The 13,736-nt window shown below is 38.5% G+C and overlaps 1 protein-coding gene across 1 annotated transcript; it reads left to right on the top strand.

The window, feature by feature from the left end:
* Positions 1–5,874: 5,874 nt before the first annotated feature.
* Positions 5,875–6,810, top strand: LOC121451872 (olfactory receptor 145-like). Its single transcript, XM_041657667.1, has one exon. It carries the CDS (start codon positions 5,878–5,880, stop codon positions 6,808–6,810), a length of 933 nt encoding a protein of 310 aa, XP_041513601.1. The 5' UTR covers positions 5,875–5,877.
* The last annotated feature ends 6,926 nt before the right edge of the window (positions 6,811–13,736 follow it).

A 13,736-nucleotide genomic window follows, 5' to 3' on the forward strand; every position in this document is an offset into this window, starting at 1 on the left:
TTATAATTCACCACAGAACTTTCTCTGGTGCCAAGAATGACCGTGAACTTCTGATTCTTCTGCCTTTACCCTCTCAGTGATGGGATCACAGACATGCACCAGCATACCGAGTTTATTTGGTGCTGAGAGTCTAACCCAGGCTTTGTGTTTGATAGACAAGCACTTTTCCAAAATTTTAAGGAATGGGTGAGCAGTAAGGGAATGATGTAATTCAAGGTCATACCTAGTTTGTCCTCTTGGCAGCTCTAGGGTACAGTTACCCTTTACCTTTGTTTTTCTCCTCTGTCACCTGCATAACTTCTTTTATTCCACAATTATTAGCTAAATTGAATATTCACTGAGGCTATGTACAATATTCAAAAATATCCTTAAGGTTTCTATAATTATTCCTGTTCTTCACATGGACGTATTGGGTCATTGCTAAACATGCTACTGAACTTCACGTTCTGTTTTACTTCTGAAAGGCACTTTTAGATGTTGCACATGTATCCTAGATGCTTCTGTTAATCATTTTCCCTTCCTGTGTGTGGCCATCTTTTAGGATGCCCTTACTCCTTGAATTTCAATTATTGCCTCTTCAAAGACACATTTAGAACAAGTTATTATTGCTCTGCTTTTTGCATTATCAAGCATGCATCTCTTTCTTCTCTACCATGGTCTGACCTTATATTTTCACTTTCTTTTTGATCTTTGTCTTTTAGATATTTATGGTCTTATCTATCTAACATTTTGTTAATTGCCCTCCTCAGTATTATTTCTTATTAATGTCTGTTTCTGCTTTTCTGGGTCTCAGACCTTAATCAAATTTGATTCGTGCTTTTCTTATCAATCCCCATTTTAACATAGAGACATTGCTACATACCAACTGTTCCACTATTGTGTCTCCTGCACCTTTCACCTGTCTGTATTTATTGCTGTGGAAAGTCTTCTGGCTGTTCTCCCTGTCTGCCCTTTCCTCTCTTTCAGCTTGTTCTGACATTGCCATTTATATAAAAATCACTGCTATTAAGAAAGACAGTTCTGAGTGCTAATATTATTTAATCAATTCTTTTTTGCCGTCTAAGTGTTATAATCAGCACCATTTATTCCCCCTTTGAGATATGATTATTATTAGTTTTGAGGTTAGAGATTGAAGTTCAGAGAGAGGTTGCACACCTACTAAGGTCACATATTTAGCAGGAGACAGAGCCAAGATTTATACTGAAGTTAGCTCACATTTTGAGTGCTGAGGGACATCATAATTTACGATTCACCATTACTACTGATCACTCAGTTAGAATGGCAGTCATAAACTTAGCTGATCTAGGCAAGTGGACAAGTGGTCACCTTATTGATAGTATGCTATAGCTCCTTTCCAACGGTTATATTCACTTAGATGTATGAGGAGTGTTGAAGACTCGTCTTCTTTTGAAAGTAGTTTTCAAAAGATAACACACCAACATTTGGCTTCATTGTAACATTTTCAAATTTGTTTCTTTAAATCTCCCCCTTTTTAGCCTCTACTTTGCCATCTCCCTTTCTATCTCTAGAAACTTCTTTCCCGTGTTGTTGCATGTTTGCTATTAAGCTCCACCACATCAAGACCTCATTTTCTTCTCTCATGGCTCCCTTTCTGGTTTATGACATATACCCACATTCATACCTACATGCAGACATAGACTCAGACACAAACACAGACACACATGCATAACCCAACAGAACATTAAAGCTAGCATTTTCATATGAAAGAAACATGCAGTGAATACTTTATCTTTCTAAGTCTAGGTTATCTTGCATAATATGATAATCTCCAAATTTAGTTATTTTTCTGCAAATTTTACTTTTCCTTATGACTCAATAAAACTACATTGTATATTTGTTCCACACTTTTATGACCTATTGATAAATGTCTAGGCAGATTCTAGTATTTTCTTGCTATTATAAATATCAATAAACATGGATATGCAAGTGCCTATGCAGTAAAGTCCTTTGGACATATGTGTTGGTCGGTGTTCTATTGCTGTTAAGAGACACCATGACCATGACATAAAGGAAAACGTTTAATGGAGTTCGTTGACAGTTTCCGAGGTTTAGTCCATTATCTTCATCACAGGGAGCATGGCAACGTGCAGACAGACATGGTACTTCTAAGTTCTACACCTAGATCCAAAGGTAGCAGGAAGAGAAAGAGATCTTGGACCTGGCTTGGACCCTTAAAGCCTCAAAGCCCACTTCTAGTGACACACTTCCCCTAACAAGGCTATTCCTCCTGTTTCAAATAGTGCTACTCTCTGGAGACAACTACTTTAATTATTGAGTGTATGGGACTGTTCTTGCTCAAATTACCACACCATATGCCCAGGAGTGGCATATCTGGGTCATATTGTAGTTCTACTTTTAGGTTTTTGCAGTCTTTACACTAATTTCCATAGTGGGCACACAAGTTCACATTCCACCAGCAGCGAACAGGGCTACTTCTTTCTTCTCATCCTCACCACTTTTTACAGCCTTTTGTTTTCTTGATGAGAGCCATTCTGACTAGGGCAAGGTGGAATCTTAAAGCAGCTTTATTTGAATTTGCCTGATGGATGAGGATGTTGAAAGCCTTTACAATATTTATTGCGTGGATCAGCAGGATGGTCTAACAGGCAAAGATGATTTCTATCAAGTTTGGTAATCACAGTTCAATCCCTGTGACCCACATGGTAGAAGAAGAGAACCAGCGTCTGAAAGTTGTCCTCTTTTCTCCACATATTGGCTGTTCTAGGCATGTGTGCATGCATGCGTGTGTGTGTATGTGTGTGTGTGTGTACGTACACAACAAATAAATGTGATTAAATGCATTTGTAAACAATTTGCACTTCATATTTTGAATTATTTAACTATTTGTTAAATTCACCAGCACATTTATTAATTGAAAGTATTGATTTTCTGTGTGTTTAATTGTACAGCCCTTTGTAAATTCTATGTAGTAACATTCAGCTGTCTTAGCATCCTTGAACTCTGGCCATAGCTTCACTAGTAGGCACGCCTGCCATTTGCTTGGGATACATACTTTACTATGTATGGTTTGGAAATTTCCACTAAGGAAAGGTTGGGGTGGTTGCAGTAGTTGCCATAATTTTATTTCTATCTCCTGCTGTTCAAGTTTGCGAGGAGCTGTTTTATTGTTGTCCCTTTTTCTTTTATTATTTTTTATTTTTATTGAGCTCTACATTTTTCTCTGCTCCCCTCCCTGTCTCTCCCTTCCTCTTCAACCTTCCCCCATGGTCCCCATGCTCCCAATTTACTTAGGAGATATTTATTGTTGTTCTTACATTACTTGTGCTTAGAAAGGTGCTATACCAGATATTCTATTACATGCAATCTGATGTCTGATCTTTAAAGTATGCCACACATTTTTATTACTTTTACTTTGCATTCCAGACACACCAAAGGTTATATGGGTTCATGGAGAAGGAGAGCTCAGAATTGGAGAGACTTAAGGCAGATCTGTCACTTCAGGTCATCATCTTCCTTCTATGAACTGAGCAGTGTCTTCATGAGACGAGAGTAGCTGGTAATTGTGTGAATCCCCTAGCTGTTGATACTGAAAATACTTAGAAATATTTGAAAGATGCTGTGGCATCACACCCAAAGATTCTGATTGCTGCCCCAGACTTTCTTTCTAAGACTCACTTTAGATATTTGTATGGAGCAATCAGGTTTGAAAAACAGAACGAGCAATAACCTTTCTAGATCCTTCAGGTCTCAGCTTCCCTGGCTTCCATGCTGACTGGCTTTGATATTTAAGGAGACAGAGCCTAGACAAAGGATGGATGGTGAAGGCAGAGGCGGAAGGATGGGTGCAGAAGACAAGAAAGACAAAGGCAAACTAAAGAGGCAGTTGGGAGAAGTGCTCGGAGAGAGTGAAGGAAGGCAAAGACAGTCGGAATATTGACTAGTTAGTAGCTTAGAGAGAGGCTGCTCTGGAGAACTGTCCTGCTATCCTCGGGAGTTTTTTTTTGTTTTTTTTTGGGGGAGGGGGCTATCATTAAACTTGCTTAAATGAGATGACAGGAAGGGAAATCAGCTTTCTTGTTGATTTCTGGTAAATATTAATTAATATTAATTCCTGGAATGAATTGAAATCTGAATAAACCTTTTAATACGCTAAAGTATAATAGCTCTGCAAAATTTTCTCAACTGTATTCACTTCTATTAAAAACCACTGGACATTATTTATCATTTTAAAAGACACTGCCTTATGAGTTTCAGTGGGTTCCATAAGGAAGTTGATCTAATGGTTAGAAAAAGGACGTTGAATTGGGCAGTCTTGGATATAGTTGTGTACTTTGAAGCACACCATCTCTTTTGCAAAGGTCCAGACTTCAGTAATGGAAGCAAGAGGTGTGATAAGGAATGAATAAATGATTTAAAAAATTTAATTCTTTTATTATTTCGTGTTTATAATATAATCACATCATTTCTTCCCTTCCCTTTCCTCCCTCTAAACCTTCCATATACCCCTCCTTACTCAAATTCATGGCCTCTTTTTCATTAGATTTTGTTATACACACACATATATAGATATGCATATATATTCCTAAATACATAAATACAAAATAGATATGCTTTTGAGTTTTTAGATCTTGGCAGCTCCATGAGTCAGTGTAAGGACACAGTAGTAAGTATCTTACAGGGAATTTAAAAACTAGCTATTGTTTTCACAATATTTTTTTCTTGAATATTATTGGGTAACTATTAGCTGAAAGAAAAATTTTCTTCAAAAAGCCAAATTGTCAATTCTACAGAAAGCAAGCGTTTTTGCTTCCTTTGGGAAAGTAACTCTGAGGAAATGATCCCGAGGGTGATTCAGTCTTCATAATCAGTCCACTGAGACTGTGAACCAGAATGACTGTTTATTCTCCTGTTACTGCTGGTCAGGACAGGAGCTGCCTCCTTCCAGGAAGCTGTAGGAACTTTCTGATAAATTAACAGCTGAAAGTCAAGAGTTTCAGTACAAAGAGAATTTTAAGATGAATCTAAGATTCTGAGCTTTGGTCTGGGAAAGGAGATCTGGATTTCTAAGCTGCTGTCTTCTATTGACCAGGGTTTTATCTCTCACAGAACACTTTGGAGGAGAGACAGTAGCCAGAACATTCCTGCCGTGAGTAAAGGAAGGTCCATGCCTGTGTGATCCCGATCAGTCATGAAACACAGGTTATACATGCAGGCTGTGGGTGGGACTCCTGCGGCTTCCCTTCACCCTGAAGTCTGGAGGGTTTGTCACTTTGGGTATTTCATAGTTGCACTTATTCAATCTGTAAAGAGAAGATAATACTATGATCACATATTCTCAGAGCTTCTAAGAAAGCCCCAAATACGTGTTAGTGTATAATGTTTCTATTCGCCGTTCATGCACCTACAAGTTTGTGAGAAACCCAATGTCACACTTTTACGGTGCAGACTGAGACACTGTTACAGCTTGGTGACATCTACCTGTCAAGATTCATCCAAGAGAAGAGGATCATGCTTTAGCAACTTGTACAGAAGCAGGAGAGGACAGGATATAGAAAATGGACTGATGTTGAAGTCGGAAAGATACATACTCTGTTCAGGATCCCTCTTTTGGGCACCACTTGCTCTGATCCTGGAGGCAAAGGGCAGCCTTTTGTTGTTATCTGGAATGTAGAGTCACTTGACTGTTCACTGCTGGTTGTAGGAAATGGTAAAAACCTTCCTTCCTCCCTTCCTCTCTTCCTTCCTTTCTCCCTTCCTCCCTCCATCTCTTCCCCTCCCTCCCTCTCTCTCCCTCCCCTCTCTCCAAAGACAGGATAGATTTGTGAGGATGGTGATGATGCTTCTTTGCATTCATTGGTCCTGTTCTCTTTCACACAGGCCTTCCTCCTGAAAAGAATGACTGCCAAAAATTCCTCTGTGACAGAGTTCATCCTTGCAGGCCTGACAGATCAGCCAGGACTCCTCATGCCCCTCCTCTTCCTGTTCCTGGCTTTCTACATGGTCACCATGGTGGGGAACCTGGGCTTGATCTCCCTGATAGGGTTGAACCCTCACTTGCACACCCCCATGTACTTCTTTCTCTTCAATCTTTCCTTAATAGATTCCTGTTACTCCTCCACCATCATCCCCAAAATGCTGGTGAGTTTTATCTCAAAGAAGAACACCATCTCACATTCGGGGTGTATGTCACAGCTGTTTTTCTTCTGTTTCTTTGTTGTCTCTGAGTCTTTCATTCTGTCAGCCATGGCATATGACCGTTATGTTGCCATCTGCAACCCCCTGATGTACACAGTCACCATGTCTCCCCAGGTGTGTTTACTGCTTTTACTGGGTGTGTATGTCATGGGCTTTTCTGGAGGTATGGCCCATACAGGAAACATATTGAATCTGACCTTCTGTGCTGACAACCTTGTCAATCACTTCATGTGTGACATCCTTCCTCTTCTGGAGCTGTCCTGCAACAGCACCTTCACAAATGAGTTGGTAGTCTTCATTGTGGTGGCCTTTGATATTGGCGTGCCCATTGCCACCATCTTCATTTCTTATGCCCTCATCCTCTCTAGCATCCTTCGCATGCATTCCACAGAGGGCAGGTCCAAGGCCTTCAGAACCTGCAGCTCCCACATAATTGTAGTTTGTCTTTTCTTTGGTTCTGGGGCTTTTGCGTACCTCAAACCACCTTCCATATTACCCCTTGACCAAGGAAAAGTGTCTTCCTTGTTCTATACCATTGTAGTACCAATGTTGAACCCTCTGATCTATAGCTTGAGAAATAAGGATGTCCAAGTTGCTCTGAGGAAAACCCTTGTCGGCCGAGTATTTTCTTAACAGAGGACCAGTGTCATGAGCTGCACTGGTGTGATTCGTCAGTGAGTAATATTCATATGGAAAAATCTGTGTTTGGATAAGAAGATACAGGTTGCAGTGAGGTATTCAAGGTCTAGATGTTTTTCTTCTTCTTGCACAAGAAGAGATGTTTATGGCACTAGGGAGTGAACCTAGGTCTTTATGAATTCTGGGCAATTGCTCTACCACCCAACTACATTCAGTCCAAAAACAGTGTTTCAAATCATATTTAAGCAAGATTTTTACACAGCTCTATTCTTCCAATATTTCTTTAAATGAGAAAATGTATTTCTCTAGTGAAAATGCACAAATACATAATTTGGTGTTATTTTCTCTTTCACTTGTAAACTTTATTTTTCTGTAACTTGCAAATGTTAAAGAAAATAGCAACATTCCATGGTGTCAGCATAGTTAGTGTTCATAGCCTGTATCCTAACAGACCAGGCTCTGTAATGTATCCAATTTTTAATTTTATGAACATTTTATAATAGTGACAGACCATTTATTCTTGAATGGGCCTTATAAATTATTTAATCAAGTCTCATTTAACAGATATTGGAGACTTAGAAATTTGTTGTTATTCAAGGATAACAAAATATTATCAAAATAAACTTATATTCAGAAAGTGTAATTCATGTCTTTTTATGATTTGTCTTTATGCTGAGTTTTCTTGCCATATTGTTCCTTCTTCATGATTTTCTTTTGTTGATAATAATTTTAAAATTACCTCATTTAAATTAAATTATGATTATCTTTTCTCCATTCTCTTTTTTCTCAAGTTCCTTCCACGCACCCACTTACTCTTTCAAATTCATGACCTGTTTTTCTTTAATTATTATATATTACTAAATGTGAAAGATACAAGTTAATTAGTTTGTGTAATATGCTCTGTTGGTATATGATGTCTGATATCAGTGCTAACCCCTTGGTAAGATTACCATCTAAAAACATGATAATACATTAAAATATGATTTTGCTTGCAATAATGTAATGTTGCTTCTTAAGAAGGCTATTTTTGGGATAGTGGATTGAGATGCTACCACTAGATACTACCACTAGTTTCTACTAGGTGCTCTTCTAGAGGACCTGCACATAGTTCTGAGCATCTAGATAAGGTGGTTTCCAACTAGGATCCAATACCTTCCTCTGACTTGCAAGTGCACACGCACCTCTCTCTCTCTCTCTCTCTCTCTCTCTCTCTCTCTCTCTCTCACACACACACACACACATTAAAAAATCTTTAAAAATCAAGCAAATTTTCAATACTACATTTTAAATAAAATAAGAAAAATTTCCTTGTTTTTAGTCAAGTGATGATGGAAACATGACTGCATTATGTGTTTGTCATTGACTTAAGAGAGAGGTCATGTGTAGAATGCAGCAACTTCAGTCTCATGTGTTAGGATTCCTGGGGTCTTAATTGTTATAAAAACACTGAAAACAAAGTAATATATATTTAAAGAAAATAAGCAGAATTTAGAGCTTTTTGAGTATGAACTTGAGTATTTGAGCTTTGATGGAGGAATCTGTGACTCACTATAAACAACTGATTGGGAGTAGTGAGGGAACAATGAATAATTTGGAGGGACACAGTTATTTATCAAGAAAGAAAGCTGCTTGTTAGAAGTATTTGCATTAGGTTTTAAGGACATGCTAACCCAATTAGTGTCTTAGCCATTCAGTTTTAGCATTTTATTCAACATTTTCTTTAATATAGTAGAAAGACTTATGTGAACATCCAAATTACTAGCTAGCTAGAAATATGAATTAAAATCAATGAACCTGGATGAAAAAATACTCAATAAAACACTCCCAAATAAAATCCAGGAACACATCAAATAGATCATCCATCACAATCAAGTGGACTTTATCTCAGAGATGCAGGGATGGTTCAACATACACAAATCTGTTAATGTAATCAATCATACAAATGAAGAGAAAGAAAGATAAAAACACATGACCATCTCATTAAATGCTGAAAAAGACTTTGACAAAACCCAACACCCCTTCCTAATAAAAGTCTTTTTTTTAATTTTTTTCTTTTTAATTTATTTATTTATTAGGGATTTCTGCCTCCTCCCCGCAACCGCTTCCCATTTCCCTCCCCCTCCCCCGATCAAGTCCCCCTCCCTCATCTGCTCGAAGAGCAATCAGGGTTCCCTGACCTGTGGGAAGCCCAAGGACTGCCCACCTCTATCCAGGTCTCGTAAGGTGAGCATCCAAACTGCCTAGGCCCCCACAAAGCCAGTATGGTCTGAAAAAGCATGGGATAAATCTGGACTAGCTGAACATAGCGGACAATGAGGAATACTGAGAACTCAAGAACAATCGCAGTGGGTTTTTGATCCTAATAAAAGTCTTGGAGAGATCAGGGATACAGGGAACATACATAAGTATAATAAAAGCAATATACAGTAAGCCAGCAGCCAACATCAAATTCAATGGAGAGAAACTAAAAGTAATTCCATTAAAATAAGGAATAAGAGAAGTCTGTCCACTCTCTATATATCAACTCTCTATATTATTTAAAGTTCAAGCTAGAGCAATAAGAAAACCAAAGGAGATCAAGGGGATACAAATTTGAAAAGAAGTCAATTCCTGGGACAGGTGGGAGAGCTGGCCCTGTGTTCATGTGAGCAGGAGAGCCAACTCTGTCAGCGCATGTGTGGATGAGTCAGACTGAAACTAAATATGAGAGAGCTATCCCCACCTTTAATCTGGCGGACCAACCCTACAACTGCCAAGGTCCTAATGAGAGCCTGAAGGGTCCGGTCCTAAAACTCTCTTCAGAGTTCAGATTGGAAGCTACAACAAGTAAAAAGAACCTTCTTTTTTTGAGGGGGGTATCCGAGAGCTAGCAAACTCTCTCACATGTGCTTTTCTGAATCAGTCTCTCTATTCTTCTTTTGCCTCTATTCTAATTTTCTTGTCCTCTTTCTAACTATTAAAGCTTTGGCTAGCTTCTTCTCCTCTTAGCTTAAAAACTCATCTTTCTACAGGAGCTTTGAAGTGATAAAAATTAAAATAGTTACCTCTCATTGGTCAAAAACACATTCCTAGGGTAAGTGATGGGGAACTGAGCCATTGCCATGGTAGCACAAGGTTTCATGGTTACAGGAATAAGACAGTGACCAGACCAGGGCAGGGGTGGGGCACAGTGTCAAGTGACAAACTTTGACATGTAGGTCTATTGTTAGCAGGCTGGCAAACGAAGAATTGGCATGCTTTTCTTAGGGTGCTTTGTGTAGCAAACTGGTTAGACATCTGTGACTTTGACCTTGTGCATAGCTGTAATTTTTAAACTTATGATCCATTTACAAAAAGCCTTTAGTCTAGTTTGAACTTTATTTGAGGTGAAAGTGAGCTAATTGTATACAGTTAGTCTGAACAAAAAAGGAACAAAGCAGGCTTTTAAGTGTCTAAGTACACAAGGGATAAATAGATCTAGTTATGAAGCATACATTCTATATATCAAAATTATATAACTAAATGAAAAGTCATCTTCCTGACTACCCACAGATATACATGCAATCATTGAGATGAAATCATAAGACTACATATATACATCACAAGCGATTACACACCACAATACAGGTATAGGTGAGACGCAAAGTTGCTTTAGAGAAAGTGAGCAACAATTGCCAGAGCTGATGGTCTTGCAGCCCTTGCCTGGACAGGATTAACCTCCATCAGAATCACTCTTTTGTTGGGTTGACATCTGAATTATCAATTACCATATGCTGTATATTTCCATGACTTTCAACACAGACCCAGGGTTATGACTTGTTCCATCCCAGCATCCACCCCATCTATGATCTACTGACTCATAGACCCAAAGCTGCAGGATCCACAACACAGGACAACAACAGGATATCCAGGAAGAGTCCTAGAGTTCTAGTGAGGGACCAGCATTGATAGTGTAATAGAAACTAGAGGCCTTGAACCAGACCAATGAATTTTTGCAATGAAGATTTGCAAGTAATGATATGTGGACAAAGGGGTTTGTGAAATGACTCACCAAATTATATTTAAAAATTTTTTCTTTCTACATTTTTTTCCTTTTTTTTTCTCTTAAATTTTGTTTTATTTTGAGGGGTACAGGAGTGGAGAGTAGATATGAAGGGATGGTGAAATGAATGGGATCAAGACACATGATGTAAAAGACACTAGAATAAATAAAGAAATAAATAAGAAAAGAAGTCAAACTATTGCTATTTGCAGATGAAATGATAGTATACATAAACTACCTCCTGAAAATCTACCAGATGTTGCAGGGAGCACTATTAGTTCCCAGTCACCCAGCTAGCTTAGACCTGAGATAATCACACAAAACCATATTATTTAAATCACTGCTTGGTCCATTAGCGCTAGTTTCTTATTGGCTAACTCTTATGTAGTAATTTAACCCATCTCCATTAATCTGTGCATCACCACAAGGTCGTGGCCTACCAGCAAATTTTCAGCATGTCTGTCTCCAGAGGTTCCATGCCTTCTTTTTTGGACTCTGCCCTTCTTCCTCTTAGTATTCTGTTTAGTTTCCTCTGCCTACCTAAGTTCTGCCCTGCTATAGGTTCAAAGCAGTTTCTTTATTCATTAATGGTAATCACAGTACATAGAGGGGACTCCCACATCAACTAGAGAACTTCTACAGCAGATAAACACCTCTAGCAAAGTAGTTGTATATAAGATTAACTACAAAAAACCTCAGCACAAATCAATACCACTCATATATACATGATAAAAGGGTTACGAAAGAAATCAGGGAAACAACATCCTTAACAATAACCACAAACAATATAATATATATTGGAGTAATTCTGAATAAGCAAGTGAAAGACCTGTATGACAAGAACTTCAATTCTTTAAAGAAAGAAATTGGAGAAGATATCAGAAGATGGGAAGATCTTCCATGCTCATGGATGAGCAGGAATTAATATTTCAAAAATGGTAGTCTTACCAAAAGCAATCTATAGACTCAATGCAATCTCCATCAAAATTCCAACAAAATTCTTTACAGAATTTGAAAGACAATATACAACTTCATATAGAAAAACAAAAAGCAAGGATAACTGAAACAATCTTGTACAATAAAAGAACTGCTGGATGTACCAGGATCCCTGATTTCAAGCTCTACTATAGCTATATAGTAATAAAAACAGCAAGGTACTATCATAAAAACAGAGAGGTGGATCAATGGAATTGAATTGAAGATCTAGACATAAATCTCCACACATTAATGGATAATTGATTTTTGATTAAGAAGTAAATACTATACAATGATGAAAAGAAAGTATCTACAACAAATGTTGCATAACAGCATGTAGAAGAATGAAAAAGGTGCCTAGAACTCAAGTCTCAACATAAACCCAGCTAAACTGAACCTGATAGAAGAGAAAATGGGGAATAGCCTTTAACACACTGGCACAGGAGACAATTTCTTGAAGAGAATACTAGTATCATAGACAGTAAGATCAACAATTAATAAATGGAATCTCAGAAAATTTTTTTGAAAGAATTAGGACAAAATGGCAGCCTACACAATAGGAAAAGATCTTCATTAATCACACAAGCAACAAAGAAGGGTTGATCTCTAAGATATATAAAGAACTCAAGAAGCTAATCATTAGAAAACAAGCAAGCAAATAAACAAATAATCCAATTAAAAAATGGGGTACTGACCTAAACAGAGAATTCTCAACAGAAGAATCTTAAATGGCAGAGAAACATTTAAATGTTCAGCATTCTTAGCTATCAGGGAAATGCAAATCAAAATGATTCTCAGATTCCATCTTACACATGTCAGAATGGCTAAGATCAGAACAAAAATGATAGCTTATGTTGGAAGGGATGTGGAACAAGGGGAGCACTCCTCCACTGTTGGTGGGAGTGGAAGCTTATATGGCGACTTGGGAAATCAATATGGTGGTTGCTCAGAAAGTCAGGAATCAACCTAACTCAATACCCAGCTATGTCATTCCTGGGTATAGACCCAAAGGATGCTCTGCCTTCCCACAAGGACACTTGCTCATCTATGTTTATAGCAGCTTAATTTGTAATTGCCAGAAACTGGAAACAACCTAGATGCCCTTCAACCAAATAATGGACAAAGGAAATGTGGTACACTTACACAATGCAGTATTATTCAGTTTTAAAAAACAATGACAACAGGAAATTTGAAGACAAATTGATAGAACTAGAAAAAAGTCATTCTGAGTGACATAATCCAGACCAAGCAAGACAAATGTCTTATGTATTTACTCATAAGTGTCTATTAACTGTAAAGTAAAGGATAACCATGTACAATCCACAGACCCAGAAAGGCTAGGTAATGAAGAGTGCAAAAGCGGGGGACACATGAATATCCATGGGAAGGGGAGATAGAGGATTTCTCCTGGTTGGACTGGGGGCTGGTGGGCATTGGAACTTGAGGGATTATGGTGAACTGTGACTACCCTGGTTATCATTGGAGAACCTTCATCCAGTGATTGATGGAGGCAGATTCAGAGACCCAAGACCAGATACTGGGGAGAGGGACAAGGGGTTCTGGGAAACAGGGGGTAATGAGCATCACAGGGAAACCCACAGAAACCACTAGCCTGGACCAGAGGAACTTACAGTCTGAAACAATATCCAAGGAAGGATCCTGCATGGGACAGAACTAGGTCCTCTGTGTATAAGTTACAGTTGTGTAGGTTGGTCTATATGTGGGAATCCCAGCAATGGGAGCAGGGGCTGTCCCGGGTGATTTTACTGGCTCTTGGGAACCTATTCCTCATACTGGTTTGCCTTGTCCAGCCTAAATACAAGGGGGTGGGGTGAGATGGGGAGTGCTCAGTCTTATGGCAGCTTGGTAAGCATAATGGGAGGCCTGGCCCTTTCTGAGCAGTTAAGGATAAGGAGGTGATTGA

Source organism: Microtus oregoni, unplaced genomic scaffold (assembly GCF_018167655.1).
Source record: "Microtus oregoni isolate MIOR12 unplaced genomic scaffold, Mior012 000008F_ref0000371, whole genome shotgun sequence".
Classification (NCBI taxonomy): Eukaryota; Metazoa; Chordata; class Mammalia; order Rodentia; family Cricetidae; genus Microtus; species Microtus oregoni.

Coding starts and splice junctions, on each gene's coding strand:
- LOC121451872 (XM_041657667.1), top strand. CDS start 5,878: ATGACTGCCAAAAATTCCTCTGTGACAGAGTTCATCCTTGCAGGCCTG.